The 20,006-nt window shown below is 48.1% G+C and overlaps 1 protein-coding gene across 44 annotated transcripts in view; it reads left to right on the forward strand.

Annotated features, from left to right (window-relative positions):
• Positions 1–20,006, forward strand: part of eya4 (EYA transcriptional coactivator and phosphatase 4) — a 408,000-nt gene that overhangs the window by 290,006 nt on the left and 97,988 nt on the right. For all 44 annotated transcript variants that reach the window (XM_055635975.1, XM_055635976.1, XM_055635979.1 and 41 more), the window contains 3 exons: positions 8,914–8,980; positions 10,123–10,265; positions 15,541–15,663. In XM_055635975.1, the coding sequence (XP_055491950.1) occupies positions 8,914–8,980; positions 10,123–10,265; positions 15,541–15,663 (333 nt within the window). The remainder of the gene's footprint in view (positions 1–8,913; positions 8,981–10,122; positions 10,266–15,540; positions 15,664–20,006) is intronic.

The raw sequence follows: 20,006 nt of genomic DNA on the forward strand, positions 1-20,006 counted from the left end.
CTATCCAATACTAGAGGGCACAACTTTAAGGTGCATGGGGCAGTGTAAAGGAGATGTGCGGGGGTAGTCTTTTACACTGATGTGATGGGTGACTGGAATGCAATGCCGGGAGTAGCAATGGACGCAGATTCCTATAGTAGGAGTTAAGAGACTTTTGGATAAACATATGGGTATGCAGGGAAAGGAGAGGTATGGATTATTTGCAGGCATATACTGTATGAGTTGGGCTTGGTATCATGTTCAGCATAGACATTGGAGGCCGAAGGGTCTGTTCCTGTGCCGTAGGACTCTACGATCTATGTTAAAATGGTGAACTGTGTCTAATTATTCGTACCATCCAAGGGAACAAAATTAAAGATAGAGTATGCAAATTGGAAGATGAAAGGTTCGAAATTCAGGAATAATTGCAAAAGGTAATTTACTCGACTCTTCGATCACAATGGACCATAATGTTATTCCCCATCCTCCATCACCAACTACTACTAATAGAGAGCAACTGTCTTAACAATTGTGACGGTATGTTTTTCCAAACTCAATTATAATTGATGAGAAACTGGCAGTAACCAAATAAGTCTGATTTCTAAAATAGAATATGTTGCTTTTTACATTGAATACCTCCTATAGGGTTCTAAAAAGGAAGAAAGACTTGCATTAATCTCAGGCCTTTCATGACAGCAGGACGCCCGACAATCCTTTAAAGCCAACAGGATGTTCTTTGAAACACACTCGATCTTATGTTGTAGAAAACACAGAGGACAACTTGTCCAGATTAGGGTTCCACAAAATGCATTTTTCATGACCAGGCAATCAGGTTTAGGTCATATTGTTAAGGGATGAATATTGAAGAAAACAGTGGGGAATGCGGAGAATGATCCCTTAAGGAATTGTCTGAATTTTATAGTACATATAGATCTATCATGTTTAATACGCATGCTGAACATATATGTGTATTATAGTCATTTTAAGGGATCTATTTACAATAAACAGGTCTAAATCACTGTAAAGTAAATAGCCAGCTGGGACAATGTTTCTGCTTGGCTTTAGTGCAGACATAAACCTGGTCTAAAAAAATATTCAAAATTAGGCTTATTTTGGAAGATGATTTTTGTTTTGCACAAGTTTCTTCAAAATCATTTACAATTTACTGAACTAAAATGTTCAATAAATCATCACACGCATGTTTTATATATTTAAGACTGCACTTTTAACATACAGATCTTCCTTCAATTGTATTCTTCCATGAGTAATCCAACTTTAAATGACTAACAATCACTTTTTTTTAATCATACTGTAGAGTTTCCTAGTTATAGTGATGTTTCATGGTCTGCTTCTGAGCATTTTCAACAAAAATATTTTAAATGATTTTTAAAATTTGTCTTCTATTACCCTTACATGTATGAAAAATAAGCTCCTTTAGGACCTGTAAATGGACAGTTTGTAGAAATACACAATGGTAATTAATTCATTCTGGAGTCGTAGCCAGTTTAATTTTGGGAAGATTAGTTTTCAAAATAATGTGTTTTCAAACCAGCAAAATAAAATCATGGAAGAAGAGTTTCGACCCGAAACATTGCCTATTTCCTTCGCTCCATAGATGCTGCCTCACTCCAGCATTTTTGTCTACCTTCTATCATAGAAACAGGTTTTGTTTTTGGGCTTACTTTGTGTTTGACTTGCAATATCTTTTTCCGCACACTTTGGTCTATTTCATTCCAATTACAGCTGAAATATCACCTCAATCTGTCCGTAACTCCTTCTCCAATATTTGTGCAAATATTGGAGAATATAGAAATAGGTCCTTTAATACCAACAGCGGTTTTCCCATTTGTCACTTAACTTTTCATTTTATGGATTGATTAAGCAAACCTCCTTATTACTACAAAGGAAATGAAACATTTGAAGTTTATATTTCCTTACTTTATGTGTGTGGAATGAAACATTTACAATTCCTGTCAAGAATCTTGAACTAGGAAATGCCAAGTGTTTCCTGTTCAGTCAGATGCTGAGCTGAAAATAAAACCCACAACTGGTTCAAGCGTATCGTAATATTTTTACTGCTCTACGCACATACAAGAGGGGCAAAATGTCCACAATGGACGCGTTCATTCCATTCCTGTGAGTTTTCACCTTATCTACATTTTTTAAAGAACAAATAGCGAACATTTTACAGCAAAACTCATATGGATCTACTTTAGCAGTCATTTATTATTACCATATTGCATAATAAATACCACCGCTCTTCAATCTACACAGTTACAGGACATGTCTGAGTTACTCCAGTATCATATAATTGAAAAGGTAAAGCTTAAGCTTTTTGTGGTCATTTCTTAAAGTTATGCAACTCTAAAATTATCTAAGTTGGAAACCCAAGCTTGAAGAGATCTGGACACAAACTACTAAATTAACTCAGCGGGTCAGGCAGCATCTCTGGAGAAAAGGAATAGGTGACCTTTTGGGTCAGGATCCTTGTACAGGGTCCCGACCTGAAACGTCACCAATCAATATTCTCCAGAGATGCTGCCTGAACTGCTGAGTTACTCCAGCACTTTTGTTTCTTTTTTTTGTAAACCTGCAGTTCCTTGTTTCCACATCATGAACAGATCAGGTTAATTTCAAATTATTAAGTGTGTCACTATATTAAAAACTTAACCAAATCAGATTAGAATACATGAGTGCATTATTACCTTGGGATAGAACACCAAGATTTGTGGGAATTGTGATGCATCATAGAAGAGGCACAAACAAATGTCAATATCATTTGGTCTTCTGCAAGATGGTAAATGCCTATTGCAGCTGATTTCCTTCAGACGTCTCCGGGGGCAGTGAGGAGCAGCAGTACTCAGGCAGGCCTTGCAAACAAACCATCAGCCTCCCTGTCCTGGGCTCTCCAACCCTCTTCCGCTTGTAGCAGCATCCAGCCATAGCCCACCCAGCACTGCTCTCATGGTTTTACAGTCTGGTGGCCTCCCATCACCTCATACTCCCCTCCAACTCTCCAGCCGAATATTGATTCCCCTCCAGGTTAGGCTGAAGGATTCCACTGAATTATTTGATTGAGATTCTGGAATTAAAATGGTGTCATTTGGAGAGGATGAGGATTTAGGGACAGGGATGGTCTCATTCTCTTCCCAAAATCACCACTAAAACCAGGTTCTTTAACTATGGACAAGACTCAAAACAAAACAAGACCAAAGCATCAATGCCTATAGTTAATGTAGAAATTAACTTCGTGTAGATTGCCTTCTGATGAAATAACACATGTAGAACATGGGCGACACAGTGGCACAGCTGGTGGAGCTGCTGCTTCATAATGCCAGGGACCTGGGTTTGACACTGATCTCGGGTACTGTTTGGATATTCTCGCTCAGACTGAGTGAGTCTCCTTTGGGTGCTCCGGTTTCGTTCCACATTCCAAAGACTTGCAGGTTTGTAGGTTAATTGGTCTCTGTGAAAATGTCCCTAGTGTGTAAGGAGTGGATGAGAAAGTGGGATAACATAGAACTAGTGTGAACAGGTGATCAATGGTTAGCATGGACTTAATGGGCCGAGGAGCCTGCTTCTATGCTGCATCTCTAAATTAAACTAAACTAAACCAAACTAAACTAAAACATAGAACAGTACCAACAGGAACATGAGTTTTGTCCACAATGTCCATGCCCAAAATAAAGTTAAACTCATTGTTTCTGCCTGCAGGTGATCCAAACCCTTCCACACCCTGTGCCTATCAAGAACCTCCTAAATGCCACTATTACATGTGCCTTCACTACCACCCCTGGCTGCACATTCTAGGCACCCACCACTACCTGTGTGAAAAACTTGCTCCTTTCAACTTTCCCCTTCTCACCTTAAAGCTATGCCCTCTATTCCTTGACATTTCCACCCTGGGGGAAAAATGTTCTGACTGTCTACTCTGTCTATGCCCCTCATCATTTTATATATTTCTATCAGGTCTTCTTTCAACCTTTGTAATTCATAGGGAAATTGAACTGGATACGCTTCCACTGTAGACTCAGCATACCTAATGCCATCGCTATCCCCCTCCCTCCCATTTCAGATCTTGCCAGCATAAATTAGGGCAGCACGTTGGTGCAGTAGTCGAGTTGCTGCCACACGGCAACAGAAACCCAGGTTTGATCCTGACTACGGGTGCTGTCTGTATGGAGTTTGTACGTTCTCCTCCGTGACCGTGTGGGTTTTCTCCAGGTGCTCCGCTTTCCTCCCACACTCCAAATACGTTTAGGTTTGTACGTTAATTGGCTTCGGTGAAAATTGTAAATTGTCCCTAGTGTGTTGGACAACGTTAGTGTGTGGAGAGCGCAGGTCGGCGTGGTCACAGAGGGTCACAGGGCCTGTTCACACGCTGTATTTCTAAACTAAACTCTATAAAACTAAACTAATTGGGAGCGTTTAGATGCAACCACCAACTGTCATTAAATGGTCAGTTCAGGCTTCATTATTTAACCAACATTCCCCAAATTTCTGGAGACTTGACTGGCCAAACATCAGAGTAGACAGCAGGCACTCAGATACATTATAAAGTCCCCAGCGTTCATAGACAGGGGTTGTTCACTGCGAGGCTTTTGTCAAGGAGGGCGAGTTTGAGTTGAAGATCAGCTTGCACATCATGTTTAGGAAGGAACTGCAGATGCTGGAAAAATCGAAAGTAGACAAAAAATGGTGGAGAAACTCAGCGGGTGAGGCAGCATCTTTGGAGAAAAGGAATAGGCGACGTTTCGGGTCAAGGCCCTTCTTCGACATCATGCTGTCTTGCAGAGCAGCTGGAGTAGATCTCTGCCACATCTCCCGGTCTGCCGCTCTCCATCCCTCCCTCCCCACTCACCCAGGCCCATCATTCACAATGAAATGGTTCCACTGGCCTTGAATTCAGTGACAAACATCTGCCGTCCCGCTCACTAGGGGTCTGACTTCACGTTTGTGTGGTCAGCCATTGCGAGCAGTCGTGGGCGCACAATGGCTCTCATTAAAAACCTGATACTTTCCCTCAGTAGGAAAGAATTACACCCCCTCAGTGTGCAGGTGGTTGTGAATCATCAGAAGCATTTCTTGCTGATCAATGCCATGTTTTTTGGGATGCATGCATGCCGACCTCATCCTCTGGGAGTCCAAACTAACAGATGTTTTCCATGACCAACACTGCACAGAGAGATGGCTGCTGGTAGACAAGAGGTCTACGTCCCTGGATACGCGCCCCAATTCTACAATGATCAGAAGCATTTGCGGAAAACGCCTTTGGTTTCATTCAATTTCCGATGACTGCATCAGCCTGAGGCTGTCCGGTGATACTTTCAGTATGAAGAAGGGTTCCAACCCGAAACGTCACCTATTCCTTTTCTCCAGAGATGCTGCCTGACCCGCTGAGTTACTCCAGCATTTTGTATCATAAGGTCATAAGTCATAGTAGCACAATTAGGCCATTCGGCCCATTAAGTCTACTCCGCCATTCAATCATGGCTGTATCTCTAAACTAAACAACAATCATGGATGGAACATGGATCTCTGGCGCTGTAAGGCAGCAACTCTACCACTGTGCCATCGTGCTGCCCATTTAACAAGTGATCAGCGTTTAGGAAAGGCTTGCAGAGATGGCGGGCAGACAATGGAGAGGCAAGAACTACATTCAAAAGCAGTGCAAAACAAATACATTTCTAATCATGAGGTCATGAGTGAAAGGAGCAGAATAAGGCCATTCAGCCCATCGCAAACTCCGCCAAACAATCATGGCTGATCTATCTGATCAACCCCATTCTCCTGCCTTCTTCGCATAACTCATGATACCCGTACTAATCAAGAATCTATCTATCTCTGCCTTGAAAATATCCATTGACAGCCTCCACCGCCTTCTGAGGCAAAGAGCTCGATAGATTCACTACATTCTGAGTAAAGAAATTTCTACTAATTTACTTCCTAAAGGAACATCCTTTAATCCTGAGGCAATTACCTCTTGTCCTAGACTCTCTCTCTAGTGGAAACTTCCTCTCCACATGCACTGTATCCACGCCTTTCACTATTTGTGATATCTGTGAGATTGTCTATCTGTGATACTTCCCTCTGCTGCACATCATTCAAGCTGAAGAAAGCAGAGACCTAGAGTCTCAGGGACACGAGGTGCAGATTGAAGGGCGGCAGAAGCATGACGTCAAATAAAACTACCAGGGAAGCCAACAGAACAACAACGGACTTATCTTCTCTACTGAACAGAGAAATCAATGCATGTGTTATTACCAGATTTGTATAACAGATCTCCCATCAAAACAAAATGATCTTCTCCATGCTATAGACGTTAACACCAAGATGGTGCACCAATAATCGGGCATTGGAGACCCAATGAGACATAACAATCCCTCACACCCTTCATCACAAGATCACTTGTACAAATCATAACCCACCAAAGAAGGAATAGTTTAAAGAGATACAGCATGGAAACAAGCCCTTCAGAACACAGTAGGAATTGCAGATGCTGGTTTACACCAAAGTTAGCCACAAAATGCCAGAGTAACTCAGCGGGTCAAGCAGCATCTCTGGAGATAAGGTGATGTTTCGAGTCTCAGGTTTGAAGAAAGGTCTCGACCCGAAACATTACATTCCTTCTCTCCAGAGATGCTGCCTGACCCGCTGAGTTACTCCAGCTTTTTGTGTCTACCTTCAGCCCATTGAATCCATACCGACTATAGATCACTGGTTCACAATCCCAACACTCAATCTGATTCATGAAATGGCTTGGAACAATGATTTCAGTGGTCTGCAGCTCAGCATTTTATATTTTGTGAGTACAGAAAAATTATTGTTGCATTGCTGCATTGTCTGAGAACTCCCACATCAGGAGGAAACAACTGGAACCAGCTATCGCCTGCCATTCTTTTGTTATAGTGGTTGCAGTCGATGTCCTGGTCTCCTTGGTGACCAAGACCTTCTTCTCAGGTAGACAAAAATGCTGGAGAAACGCAGCGGGTGAGGCAGCATCTATGGAGCGAAGTAAATAGGCAACGTTTCAGGTCGAGACCTTCTTCAGACTGATGTGAGGGTGGGGGGAAGAAGAAAGGAAGAGGCGGAGACAGTGGGCTGAGGGAGAGCTGAGAAGGGGATGAGAAAGCAGGGACTACCTGAAATTAGAGAAGTCAATGTTCATATAGCTGGGGTGTAAACTGGCCAAGCGAAATATGAGTTGCTGCTCCTCCAAGACCTTCTTCTATGTCCTTTTAGTGAATCTGAGCATGGGAGATTATAGGGAGAATAAAGGCATTTGGCCCATCGAGTCTACTCTGCCGTTCAATCATGGTTGGCCTTCCCTCTCTTCCCCTCTCAATCCCATTCCCTTGCCTTCTCCCCATATCCCTTGACATCCGTACTAATCAAGACTCAATCACCGCCTTGAAAATATTCATTGACAGCATCCACAGCTGTCTGTGGCAAAGAATTCCACAGATTCACCACCCTTTGACAAAATACATTTCTCCTCATCTCCTTTCTAAAGATGTCCTTCCTGAGGCTATGACCACTGGTCCTAGACTCTCTTCACTGGTGGAAACACCTGTCCACATCCAGCAACCCCTGACCCCTGCAACTTTTATTTCTTTTGTGACAGCCACAGTGTGTTTTGCTAAAATTTGGCTGCCAGCATGAAAGTGCCTTTAAGGCCTGAAACCTTTTTCAACTGGCACAGAGCCAATGTTGGGGCAGCATCGTGGCACAGAGGTAGAGTTGCTGCCTAATTACAACACCAGGGACCCGGGTTCAATCCTGACTACGGATGCTTGTCTGTACAGAGTTTGTACGTTCTCAGCGTGACCTGCGTGAGTTTTCTCTGGAATATCTGGTTCATCTCTCTTTCAAGAGAGAGTTAGATTTAGCTCTTAAGGCTAAGGGAATCAAGGGATATGGGGAAAAAGCCGGAATGGGTACTGATATCGGATGATCAGCCATGATCATATTGAATGGTGGTGCTGGCACAAAGGGCCGAATGCCCTACTCCTGCATCTATTTTCTAAGTTTTCTATGTTTCCTCCCACACTCCAAAGATGTACAGTTTTAGTAGGTTAATCGGCTTGGTATAATTGTAAATTGTCCCTAGTGTACGTAGGATAGTGTTAATGTGCGGGGATCGCTGGTCAGCACAGACTCAGTGGGCCGAAGGGCCTGTTTCCATGCTGTCTCTAAACTAAACTAAACTAAACACCATTTGTCAGAAGTTGCTTTAAGTTTAGTTTAGTTTAGTTGTGTACACCCCAACAGAAACTGGACATGTCCAGTCTTAGATCATCTGTAGAGGTGTAACGGGCCTGTCCCACTTGAAGATTATTTCGGCGACTGCTGGCATCATTGAGTGACGTATTATGTCACCGAAAAAGTTGCGGCATGATGCGGCCGTGACGCGGCATGATGACGTATTGACGCACGGTGTTTCCTCAAGTGTCGCAACGTTTTTTTTGTCACCGCTGGACTTTGCGATGTTCAAAATCTTTTGGCGACCCTGATATGACGCCGGCAGTCACCGAAAAAATCGCCAAGTGGGACAGGCCCTTAAACCACCCAAACATGTTTCAAATGGGTTTTTAGCCAATGTCACAATTTTATTGTGAGGGGGACTGGATTGGTCATTAGCACTGTATACAGTGCACATGTAGCACACCAAAAATGGGAACATTTAATTTTTGTTCATAGACGTTGTATATTCCTACCAACATTTTTGTAGCCAACAGAATTAGTGTTGGCTGCAATTCCTTCAACCATGTTAAATTTTATTTTCCACGTACCATGTATTTATTCCCGCTGATAACAATTTAAGTTTATTCTGTCATCTCACACTTGCTTAACTTGGGTTTGTGCCACAGAGTCCGAAATTCATTTGTTCTGCTTGTCATTTAATGTTTCACTTGTCTTTTCTTTTACCTGCAGTAATAACAAGTAGTGGCTATAGTCCAAGAGGAATACACCACTATTCACCACAGATTTATCCTTCCAAGTAAGTACAAGAAAGGTTTATTCAGGCAATGTGAATGTTTGCCAAAATTGATTTATTTTTTCCCCATGGAAAGGGCGACACGGTGGCGCAGCGGTAGAGTTGCTTTCGTACAGCGCTCACAGCGCCAGAGTCCCGGGTTCGATCCCGACAACAGTTGCTTTCTGTATGGAGTTTGTACGTTCTCCCCGTGACCATGTAGGTTTTCTCTAGCATCTTCGGTTTCCTCCCACACTCCAAAGACGTACAGGTTTGTAGGTTAATTGGCTTGGTATAAATGTAAATTGTCCCTAGTGTGTGTAGGACAGTGTTAATGTGCGGGGATCACTGGTCGATCACAATGGGATCGGATCGCTGGTCGGTGTGGACTCAGTGGGCCGAAGGACCTGTTTCCGCGCTGAATCTCTGAACTAAACTAAACTACATTTTTATATACCTTGATTAATAGGGCTGAAATTTCCAAATTTGCAACTGTTATTCTTCTTTGTATTATTTCCGATTAGTTTCGTTTTGTTTAGTTTGAAGAGACAGCGTTGACACAGGCCCTTCGGCCCGCTGAGTCCGTGCTGACCACCAATGCTCTGTACACTAGTTCTATCCCATCCACTTGGAACAATTTGTTTTTACAAAAGCCAATTCAACTACAAACCTGCACTTTTTTGGAATGTGGGAGGAAACCGGAGCACTCGGATAAAACCCACATGGTCACAGGGAGAACGTGTAAACTCCATACAGACAGCACCTTTAGTAAGGATCAAGCCGGGGTCTCTGGCACTGTAGGGCAGCAGCTCTACGACTGCACCACCGTGCCGCCCATGGTATCAGAAAAGACAAAGTTGGATCTTTTTACACCAAACAATTCATTCAAAATTGATACTTTTCATAACCGACCCATATCATCTAGTGTAGGAAGGAACTGTAGCTGCTGGTTTACAGGGAAGATAGACACAACATGCGGAGATGCTGCCTGTCCCGCTGAGTTACTCCAACATTTTGTGTCTATCTTCGATATCATCAAGTACTGTAGAGCAACTTACCAGAGGGTCAAACTGTTCTTGATGTCACTGTTTGGCACTGTGTTGTAGGTGCAAAGATGTCTCAGTCTCTTCAGTGGTTAACCTAACATGTCTGTCTCTTTCCTACAGACCATACCCACACATTCTTTCCACACCAACAGCACAATCAATGACGGCTTATGCTGGACAAACCCAATATTCAGGAATGCAGCAGCCAGCAGTCTATGCGGCATATTCTCAAACAGGCCAGCACTATGGATTACCTACTTATGGTAAGACATTTATGAGCCTTTACAGAGTTAGTTACTCAGCACCATTTTGTCATTTGTTCAAGCAGTTGTCTCCTCCAAATTAAAGAAATTGCAGGGAATGATGGAATATGGATTACGTGCAGGCAAAGGTAATTAGTTTAACTTTACAGCATGTTTGGCACAGACATTGTGGGCCGAAAGGCCTGTTCCTGTGCTGTATTCTTCAATGTTCTATTGTGGCGGCTCCTAAGGGTCGTCCCATTATACTGCCGAACCCCTCGGCACAGGAGTGGTGCAGTCCGGAGGCGGTCCTTAGCCGGAGGGTATAAAAGGCAGGGTTTGGGTGCCATCTTCCCCTGGTTTCGTCTTCCCCTGAACCGGGAGGAAATAAAGTATAGTGCTTCTCAAACTGCGGACTACTTGCCTCATTCTGAGACCCACGCACTACATTGGTGACCCCCGACGCTCCATTGGCATAATGATGGAGACAGAACAAAGCCCTACCTCCTCACACGCCAGCCCGACCCTGTCTCTGGACGCGGTCTCCGTAAAACTGCCCAGCTTCTGGACCACACGGCCGCTCATCTGGTTCCAGCAGGCGGAGGCCCAGTTCAACCTGCGGGGCATCACGGTCGATGCCACCCGCTTCTATTACCTGGTGGGAGCCCTCGACCAGGATGCGGTGGAAGAAGTATCGGACTTCCTCGCAGCCCCCCCGGACAATGACAAATACCTCGGCCTGAAACAGCTCCTGCTCCAAATTTATGGACTAAGTAGGATGGAGCGGGCAGGTAGGATCCTGCATATGGGGGGCCTGGGCGACCGGCGGCCATCTACCCTCCTAAAGGAAATGGTGGCGTTATTAGACGGGCACACGCCGTGCCTGTTGTTCGAGTACACTTACCTGCATCTGCTGCCGGCCTACATTCGGTTGCAACTCACCGACGCCTCGTTTGCTGATCTTCGGGCCCTCGGGAGGCGCGCCGACGCCATGTGGATGGCGCGCCCTGATGACGTCAGCGCGCTGGGCGTCAGCAGAGACGAGGTCGCGCTGAGGTCGACGCGCCGGGATGATGTCAACGCGCTGGCCGTCGGCAGGCACGCCGGTGACGTCAACGCGCTGGCCGTCGGCAGGCACGCCGATGACGTCACCCCAGCAGCTCCCGATTTCCTCCGGTGGGGCGGGGGAGCTGTGGAAGGAGTGACAGCTCCAGCCCGACGGCCCGTTCGATTACCCCCAGCGGCAGTGAGGGGTACTGCACCTGCAGTCCAGCGCCAGCAAGCTGCAGGCACCACCAGCAGGGGCAGGCAAGCTCAAAATAGCACGAACACAAGGAGCTGGTGCTATTTCCATCAGCGCTGGGGTGCTGCAGCACGACAATGCCGCCAGCCATGCACGTTCCCGGGAAACGCCTGGGCCGGCTGCCAATAGTCCCCGCGGTGGCCGGCCAAATTCACCGCCTTTTCGCTTGGGATCGGCGCTCCGGGACTCGCTTCCTCGTGGATACAGGTGCGGAGCTCAGCGTCCTGCCCCCTTCGCTGGCCGACATTCGTTCCGGTAAGCGGGGGCCCGTCCTCACCGCGGCGAACGGCAGCCCCATCCGCACATATGGACTGCGCATGGTTCCCATCGTGCTCGGCTCCTGCCATTTTTCATGGAACTTTACCGTTGCCGACGTCTCCCAACCATTGCTCGGGGCCGATTTTCTCCGGACGCATTCCCTCATGGTGGACGTCGGGCGTCAGCGTTTGGTCAACGCCACTACAATGGAGCCGATCACATTGCGCTTGGGTCAATCGGTGGGGCGGCCACTGGCGTCCGTGGACTCCCGATACGCACGAATCTTGGCTGCGTTCCCGGACATTCTCACTCCGCAGTTTCATTCAGCAACCCCCAGCCACGGAGTTGTACATTATATCCCGACTACCGGCCCACCCCTCCATGCACGAGCACGACGACTGCCACCAGATAAACTGCGTCTGGCACGGCGGGAATTCCGCACGATGGAGGCCTTGGGGATCGTCCGCCCTTCGAGCAGCCCTTGGGCGTCCCCACTCCACATGGTCCCTAAGTCAAGCGGGGGCTGGCGACCTTGTGGGGATTACCGACAGCTGAACGCTGCAACAACAGCGGATCGATACCCCGTACCCCACATCCAGGACTTCACGGCCCATTTGGCTGGGGCCACATTTTTTTCTAAAGTGGATCTGGTGCGGGGTTATAACCAGATCCCGGTTCACCCGGATGACGTACCCAAGACGGCTATCATCACGCCATTCGGGCTTTACGAGTTTACTCGGATGCCGTTCGGCCTCAAGAACGCTGCACAGGCCTTTCAGCGCCTCATGGACGGGGTTTGTCGGGACCTCGAATTCGTGTTCGTGTACCTGGACGACATCCTGGTGGCCAGCCGCTCGCAGCAGGAACACTGCGCTCACCTTCGACAGCTCTGTCAGCGGCTCAGCGAGCATGGTTTGGCCATCAACCTGGACAAGTGCCGTTTTGGGGTCAATGAAATTGACTTTCTCGGCCACCGCGTGACTGCGCTAGGCGCAGTTCCCCTACCTGACAGGGTTGACGCAGTCCGTCGGTTTCCCCGCCCACGCACGGTGCGCGGCCTGCAGGAATTTGTCGGCATGGTGGCATTCTACCATCGTTTCGTGCCATCCGCGGCCCACATCATGCAGCCCCTGTATCAACTTCTGGCGGGTGGGCAGCAGAAGAGCGTTGAGTGGACCCACGTGGCGGAGGCAGCTTTCGACGGCGCGAAGGAGGCCCTTGCTCGGGCCGTGCTGCTGGTGCACCCGCGGGAAGATGCCCCGACTGCTCTCACTGTGGATGCCTCGGAGTCGGCAGTTGGTGCTGTGCTGGAGCAGCTGACGGGCGGAGTTTGGCGGCCTCTGGCCTTCTTCAGTCGGCACCTCAACCGCGCGCAGACCAAGTACAGTGCGTTCGATCGTGAGCTCCTGGCTCTGTACCTGGCTGTGCGCCATTTTCGTTACTTCCTGGAGGGCCGCCCGTTCACCGCCTACACCGACCATAAGCCGCTCACTTTCGCCCTGCAGAAGGTTTCCGACCCCTGGTCCGCACGTCAGCAGCGGCAGTTGGCTTACATCTCCGAGTACACCACAGCCATCCGCTACGTCAAGGGGAAAGAGAACCGGGTGGCCGACGCATTGTCCCGCCCTGCTATAAATGCCGTGTTCGAGGTGGCGCCCGGATTGGACTATTCTGCTCTGGCGGCGGCACAGCTCACGGACGACGAGGTGCCCACCTACCGGACTGCCATCTCCGGACTCCGTCTTGAGGATGTCCCTCTCGGTCCTGGGGGTATGACAATCCTGTGCGATGTGTCGTCCGGTCAGCCGCGCCCCATCGTCCCTGCCACCTGGCGCCGGAGAGTGTTCGAGGTCATCCACGGACTGGCTCACCCATCAATCCGGGCGACAACGGCACTGGTGGCAGCTCGCTTCATGTGGCACGGTCTGCGCAAGCAAGTTGCCCATTGGGCTCGCACCTGCATCCCGTGCCAGACAGCAAAGATCCAGCGCCATGTCCGCGCACCACTCCAGGAGTTCGGTCTACCTCACCGGCGGTTCGACCATCTCCACGTGGACATTGTGGGGCCTCTCCCGCCATCCCGGGGCATCACCCACCTTTTGACCATGGTGGACCGCTTCACGCGGTGGCCGGAGGCCATTCCGTTGGCTGACACCTCATCGGCTACGTGTGCTCGTGCGTTGTCCACGCACTGGATTGCTCGCTTCGGGGTGCCGGCGCACATCTCCTCCGACCGGGGGCCACAGTTCACCTCCGAGCTGTGGTCAGCCATGGCTCGCTTGCTGGGGGTGCAGCTGCACCACACCACGGCTTACCACCCGCAGGCTAACGGTCTGGTGGAGAGGTTCCACCGGCAGCTGAAGGCGGCATTGAAGGCACGGCTCACCGGCCCGGACTGGATGGACGAGTTGCCGTGGGTCATGCTGGGCATCCGGACCGCTCCCAAAGAGGACTTGGCCTCATCATCGGCGGAGCTGGTGTACGGGTCAACACTCACAGTGCCCGGGGAGTTCGTGCCGTCGGCGCCGGAGCATCAGGAAACGCCCTCCTCCGCCCTTCAACGCCTTCGCGAGCGAGTTGGCAGGCTCGCACCCGTCCCGACATCCCGCCATGGGACATTTCGACCACACGTGCCAATGGCCCTCACGGTCTGCCCATACGTCTTCCTGCGCCGTGATGCCCACCGGACGCCACTTCAGAGGCCGTACGAGGGCCCGTTCCGGGTGCTGGAACACGGGCAGTCGACTTTTGTCCTGGACATGGGGGGCCGGCCGGAGGCCGTGTCGATTGACCGTTTGAAGCCGGCGCACCTGGACATTGACCAGCCGGTGCTGGTTGCTCAACCTCGGCCCCGAGGGCGCCCCCCCTCACGACTCCCTCCACCTGTCACTCCACCTGTCCTCCCGCCGGTCCCTCGACCTGTCCCTCCACCTACGCCCCCGCAAGCCCCGGGATCTGCTGACTTCCGCACGCGGGCCGGCCGGGTCGTGCGCCCGCCGGTGCGTTTTGTGCCTCTGGTTCTGGGGGGGGGTCCTGTGGCGGCTCCTAAGGGTCGTCCCATTATACTGCCGAACCCCTCGGCACAGGAGTGGTGCAGTCCGGAGGCGGTCCTTAGCCAGAGGGTATAAAAGGCAGGGTTTGGGTGCCATCTTCCCCTGGTTTCGTCTTCCCCTGAACCGGGAGGAAATAAAGTATAGTGCTTCTCAAACTGCGGACTACTTGCCTCATTCTGAGACCCACGCACTACACTATGTTAATTAAGATTTAATTTCAAGAAACAATGTTGGAACACAAATGATTTTAACCCAGAAAGTAGACACAAAATGCTGGAGTAACTCGGCAGGTCAGGCCACATGTCTGGAGAAAAGGAATAGGTGACGTTTCGAGTCGAGACCCTGATTCACACTGAGAGCTGTATCAGCTGAGATCTGGCGCTGTGAGGCAGCAACTCTCCCGCTTGGCCATTGTGCCGACAATTAGATATCTTTAGCAGACTCGCTGTATTCCTCCAGCACTTTGTTTTTTTCCAGCATCTGCACTCTGTTGTGTCTCCATCTTTGATACTTTAGCTGAAATCCTCCAATTGTCATGTTGTTGATTTGATGACCTATGCCCCCCAGAAAACTGTTGGCTGCAGGAGGGATGAATATTACCTGCTCTTGGTCTCTGCCTCATTTATGTGTGGCAGCATTTCCCATTACAATATTTTAACCCACTTGGCTCTGCTGTTGTCAGGAATCAAGACAGAAGGGGGAATACCGCAAGCACAAGCTGCATTGCAGACTGGATGCCTTAGTTACAGCCCAGGATTTACTACACCACAACCAGGCCAAACACCTTATTCCTATCAGATGCAAGGTCAGTGTGTTACTATGCTTATTTCTCTTTGCCTTTTTCCCAGGTTATTTCCCTTTGACTTTTTTGCACCTTTGTGAACATTTCTCTTCCTTTCCTCAATAATAAATTGATGTACAAATTGGCGTGGGAACATGGAGCGGCCCCACTCTGCTAACATTAGTATGCAAATCTGTTCCTATATGTTCAAAGCACCTGGAATGTGAACATGAATTTAGAGATACAGAGTGGAAAGCGGCCTTTGGGCCCACTGAGTCCGCACCGACCAGCATCACCCTGCACACAAGGGACAATTTACAGAAGACAATTAACCTACAAACCTGTACGTCTTTGGAGTGTGTGAGGAAACCAGAGCACCCAGAGAAAACCCACACAGTCACAGGAAGAACGTACAAACTCCATACAGACAGCACCCATGGTTAGGATCGAGCCCGGGTCACTGGCGCTGTAAGGCAGCAACTCTACCGCCACGCCACTGTGCCGACAATTAGATATCTTTAGCTAAATCCCTCCATCACTGTGTTTTTATGCTCAAGATTCCAGCATCTGAATCTCTTGCACACACCATCTTTAATACTTTAGCTTATTTTCTCATATCACCATGTTGCTGATTTCATGTCATTTGCCGCAGGAAATTGTTAATTGCAGGAAGGATGAAAATGATCTGTTCTGGGTTCACTGTTCCATTTATGTGTGCCAGTTTTTCCCATTACAGTATTGCAATATTTTAGAATATTCTAAAAAATGTCAAGGGAGAAGATGCCATCTTGTGCATTAGTGGGCATATGGTAAAGAAATGCCTGATGAATCTCCATGGCCTCTTTATGTGTTATAAATAACTGGCCAGCATTTGATATCTTCGCGAGTAAATGAGAGAGAGAGACTAAAGTCGGTTGTTCTAGGGAGGAATTCCAGGTGCTGGTTTACACCAAAGATAGACACAAAATGCTGGAGTAACTCAGCGGGTCAGGCAGCATCTCTGGAGAAAAGAAATGGCTGACGTTTTGGGTTGAGTCTGAAGAACACAATACAATACAATACAATACAAATTTATTATCATTTGAGCCCCAGTGAGACTCAAACGAAATGTTGTTTCCACAGCCATACAAACAAAGACACTGTCTTACAGACATACACATAATTAAATTCACACAAACATCCATCACAGTGAAGCCACTGTGATGGAAGGCAAGTCTTTTCTCTCCCCTGTTCTCCGTGTCTCTCCCGATGTCCAAGCCCCCAGGCGGGCGATGATGAGTCCCACGGCCATTTTAGGCCGCGCGGGGCGATTTACGGCCCCGCTCCCGGTCTGAAAGTCCAAGGTTGGAACCCCCACGGGCGATGGTGAGTCCCACGGCCATGAAGCCGTGCCGGGTGATGTACTGTCCCGGTCCGGGTTGTTCCAACCCCGTGACACCGGCTGGAGAAGTCGCGTTGCGGGAGCTCCGGGAAGCGGTCTCTCTCTCTCTCCCCCCGGACCCGCGAGCTCCCGATGTCCCAGTCCACCGGACCTGCGGCTGCGTTGCTGGAGCCTCCGGGCCCCAGGAGTCGAGTCGCAGCAGCGAGTCACCGCCGCTCCCCACGCTCCGAGGCCGGCCAGCCCCACGATGGTGAGTCCGCAGATCCGCAGCTCCGCAGTCTCCGGGACTGGAGCCCCCGGGTCGTTCAGGTTGGAGGCCGCTCCACGGTGCTAGGCCCCAACGACAGCCGAGACCCGACAGGGAAAAAGTCGGGTCTCCCGGACAGGGAAGAGATTTAAACAGTTTCCCCCTCCCCCCCCCGCCCCCCACATTTACACATTTAAAAATACTATTAAAAAACACCAAGCACTACATTTAACTAGACAAAAAATAAAAAAAAGACAGACAGGCTGTAGGGGCCGCTGCAACGGGTGAGTCGCGCCGCCAACACAAGAAGGGTCTCGACCTGAAACGTTACCTTTTCCTTTTGTCCAGAGATGGTACCTGACCCACTGAGTAGAATGTTCTATCCACCCACACCCGATGATGCATCAGCAATGGTTAATGGGGTTTTATATGTGCAATATATGTGCAAACTCATAGTGAAATTATTTTTTTGCATACAGTTCAGTAAAGAATTGCCATACATAAGCACAATCCCCAATTAACAAAGTATACAGTAGTCCACTGAGACTGCATGCAAGAGGCATCACCATCTAATGCAGTCTTGAGCTGTGCCACAATAGACAATAGGTGCAGGAGTAGGCCATTCGGCCCTTCGAGCCAGCACCGCCATTCACTGTGATCATGGCTGATCATCCGCATTCAGTACCCCGTTCCTGCCTTCTCCCCATATCCCCTGACTCCGCTACCTTTAAGAGCTCTATCTAACTCTCTCTTGAAAGCATCCAGAGAATTGGCCTCCATTGGTTTCTGAGGCAGAGAATTCCACAGATTCACAACTCTCTGGATGAAAAAGTTGTTCCTCATCTCCGTTCTAAATGGCCTACCCCTTATTCTTAAACTGTGGCCCCTGGTTCTGGACTCCCCCAACATCGGGAACATGTTTCCTGTGTTTCCTCATCTCTGTACCGATGGTCTTATACTGGTGCCGATAGGCTTATACTTTCAATCAAAGGAAGCTACATGCCAGTAATCGGAAATGCAGGTACACTTGGAAATGCCAGCGTTAATCAAGAATATTCACCGTGGCATTGTTGGCTGGAAGGTTCTGTCTGATTAATTTGATTTAAGTTTTTGGAAGAAGAAACAAAATATATTGAGGAGGGAAAATGATGTTGATATATTGCACATGGAATTCATTAAGTTCTTTTACAAAGTCCCACATGGGAGGTTTGTCCAAAGGATTAGAGCCCGAGGGTTCCTATACAAGTTGCACACTGGATCCAAAGTTGGCTTGGTGATAGGGAAGAGGATGGTGGACATGTTTAGACTGGAAGCTTGGTGCTAGCACCCTTGCTGTGTGTCATGTTCATTAATCATTTGGATATGAACTTAGAAGATATAAAGAGTGAGTTTGCAGATGACCATAAATCAGTGGTGTTTTTGAGAGTGAAGTTACAGAAAGTAACAGTTACAGCTGATAAATAGGGCAGAGTAATGGCAGATGGATCTTAAAACTTACAAGTGCAAGATGGAACATCTAGAAAAGTCTAATAAGAGTGGAATGTATAGCAAGAATGGTCGTGAATACACCAAGAAGGAACTCGGTGTATAAATTCATAGTTCCCTCAACGTGGCAGATTTAGAGAGATACTGCATGGAAACAGGCCCTTCAGCCCACCAAGTCTACGTTGACCAGTGATTAGCAGCAATTTACAATCTACAGAAGCCAATTATTCTACAAACCTGTACGTCTTTGGAGCGTGGGAGGAAACCAGAGCACCCGGAGAAAACCCACATAATCACAGGGAGGACGTACAAACTCCTCACTGACAGCACCTGTAGTCAGGATCGAACCTGGGTCTCTGGCGCTGAAAGGCAGCAACTCTATCGCTGTGCCACTGTGTCGCCTAAAATGCTGAAGAATGCATATGGAATGCTGGTCTTCATTAGCCAAACCAATATATTATAATAGCAGAGCAAATCCAAATTTATAAAATTTTAGTTAGGGTACAGCTGGAGTGTCATGTACAGTTCGGGTCACCATATTATAGGATGGAGGTGGTGGCATTGAAGAGGATGCAGAGGAGATTTTTCAGGGTGTTGTCTCATATGCAGAGACCAAACAGGCTGGGTTTGGTTTCCTTGGACTCCTAGAAGTTGAAGGAGACCTGATGGAAGTAAACAAAGTTATGACGGGCATTGATAAGGAAGATCAAAACTTCTACCCAAAACAGAAACTTATAATGCCAGTGTCCTCTTCTTCCCACCGAGTCTATGCTGTCCAACGATCCCTGTTCACTAGCACTATCCTAAACACTAGGGACAATTTACAATTTTACCACGGCAAGCTATCTTAAAAAAACCTGTACATCTTTGGAGCACCATTTTTACGATTTCGCCCCCCCCCCCCACCACAATCAGTCTGAATATAGATGTTAACCCGAAACATTACCTATTCATGTTCTCCAGGAATGCTGCTTGACTCGCTGAGTTCTTCCAGTGGTTTGTGTCATTTTTAAATTTCAATGAGTGAGCTCCAGAAATATTCAGGACGAGATACATTCTACCACCATCACCTGAAATTCAAATTCAGCAGATCCACTTACTTGAAGCAGTCCTTTCCCATGGCATAAAGCTGTTATTGCTTTAGAGTACATACCAGCTTTATGTCACCCTCCTTTGCGCCCCATCCCCCCCCAAGAAGACTGGCAAATTCTCTCCTTTCAGGTGCTTTTCCAATAGCCTTTGAGTGCTACAATT

The sequence above is a fragment of the Leucoraja erinacea genome, chromosome 5 (assembly GCF_028641065.1).
Source record: "Leucoraja erinacea ecotype New England chromosome 5, Leri_hhj_1, whole genome shotgun sequence".
NCBI classification, from domain to species: Eukaryota; Metazoa; Chordata; class Chondrichthyes; order Rajiformes; family Rajidae; genus Leucoraja; species Leucoraja erinaceus.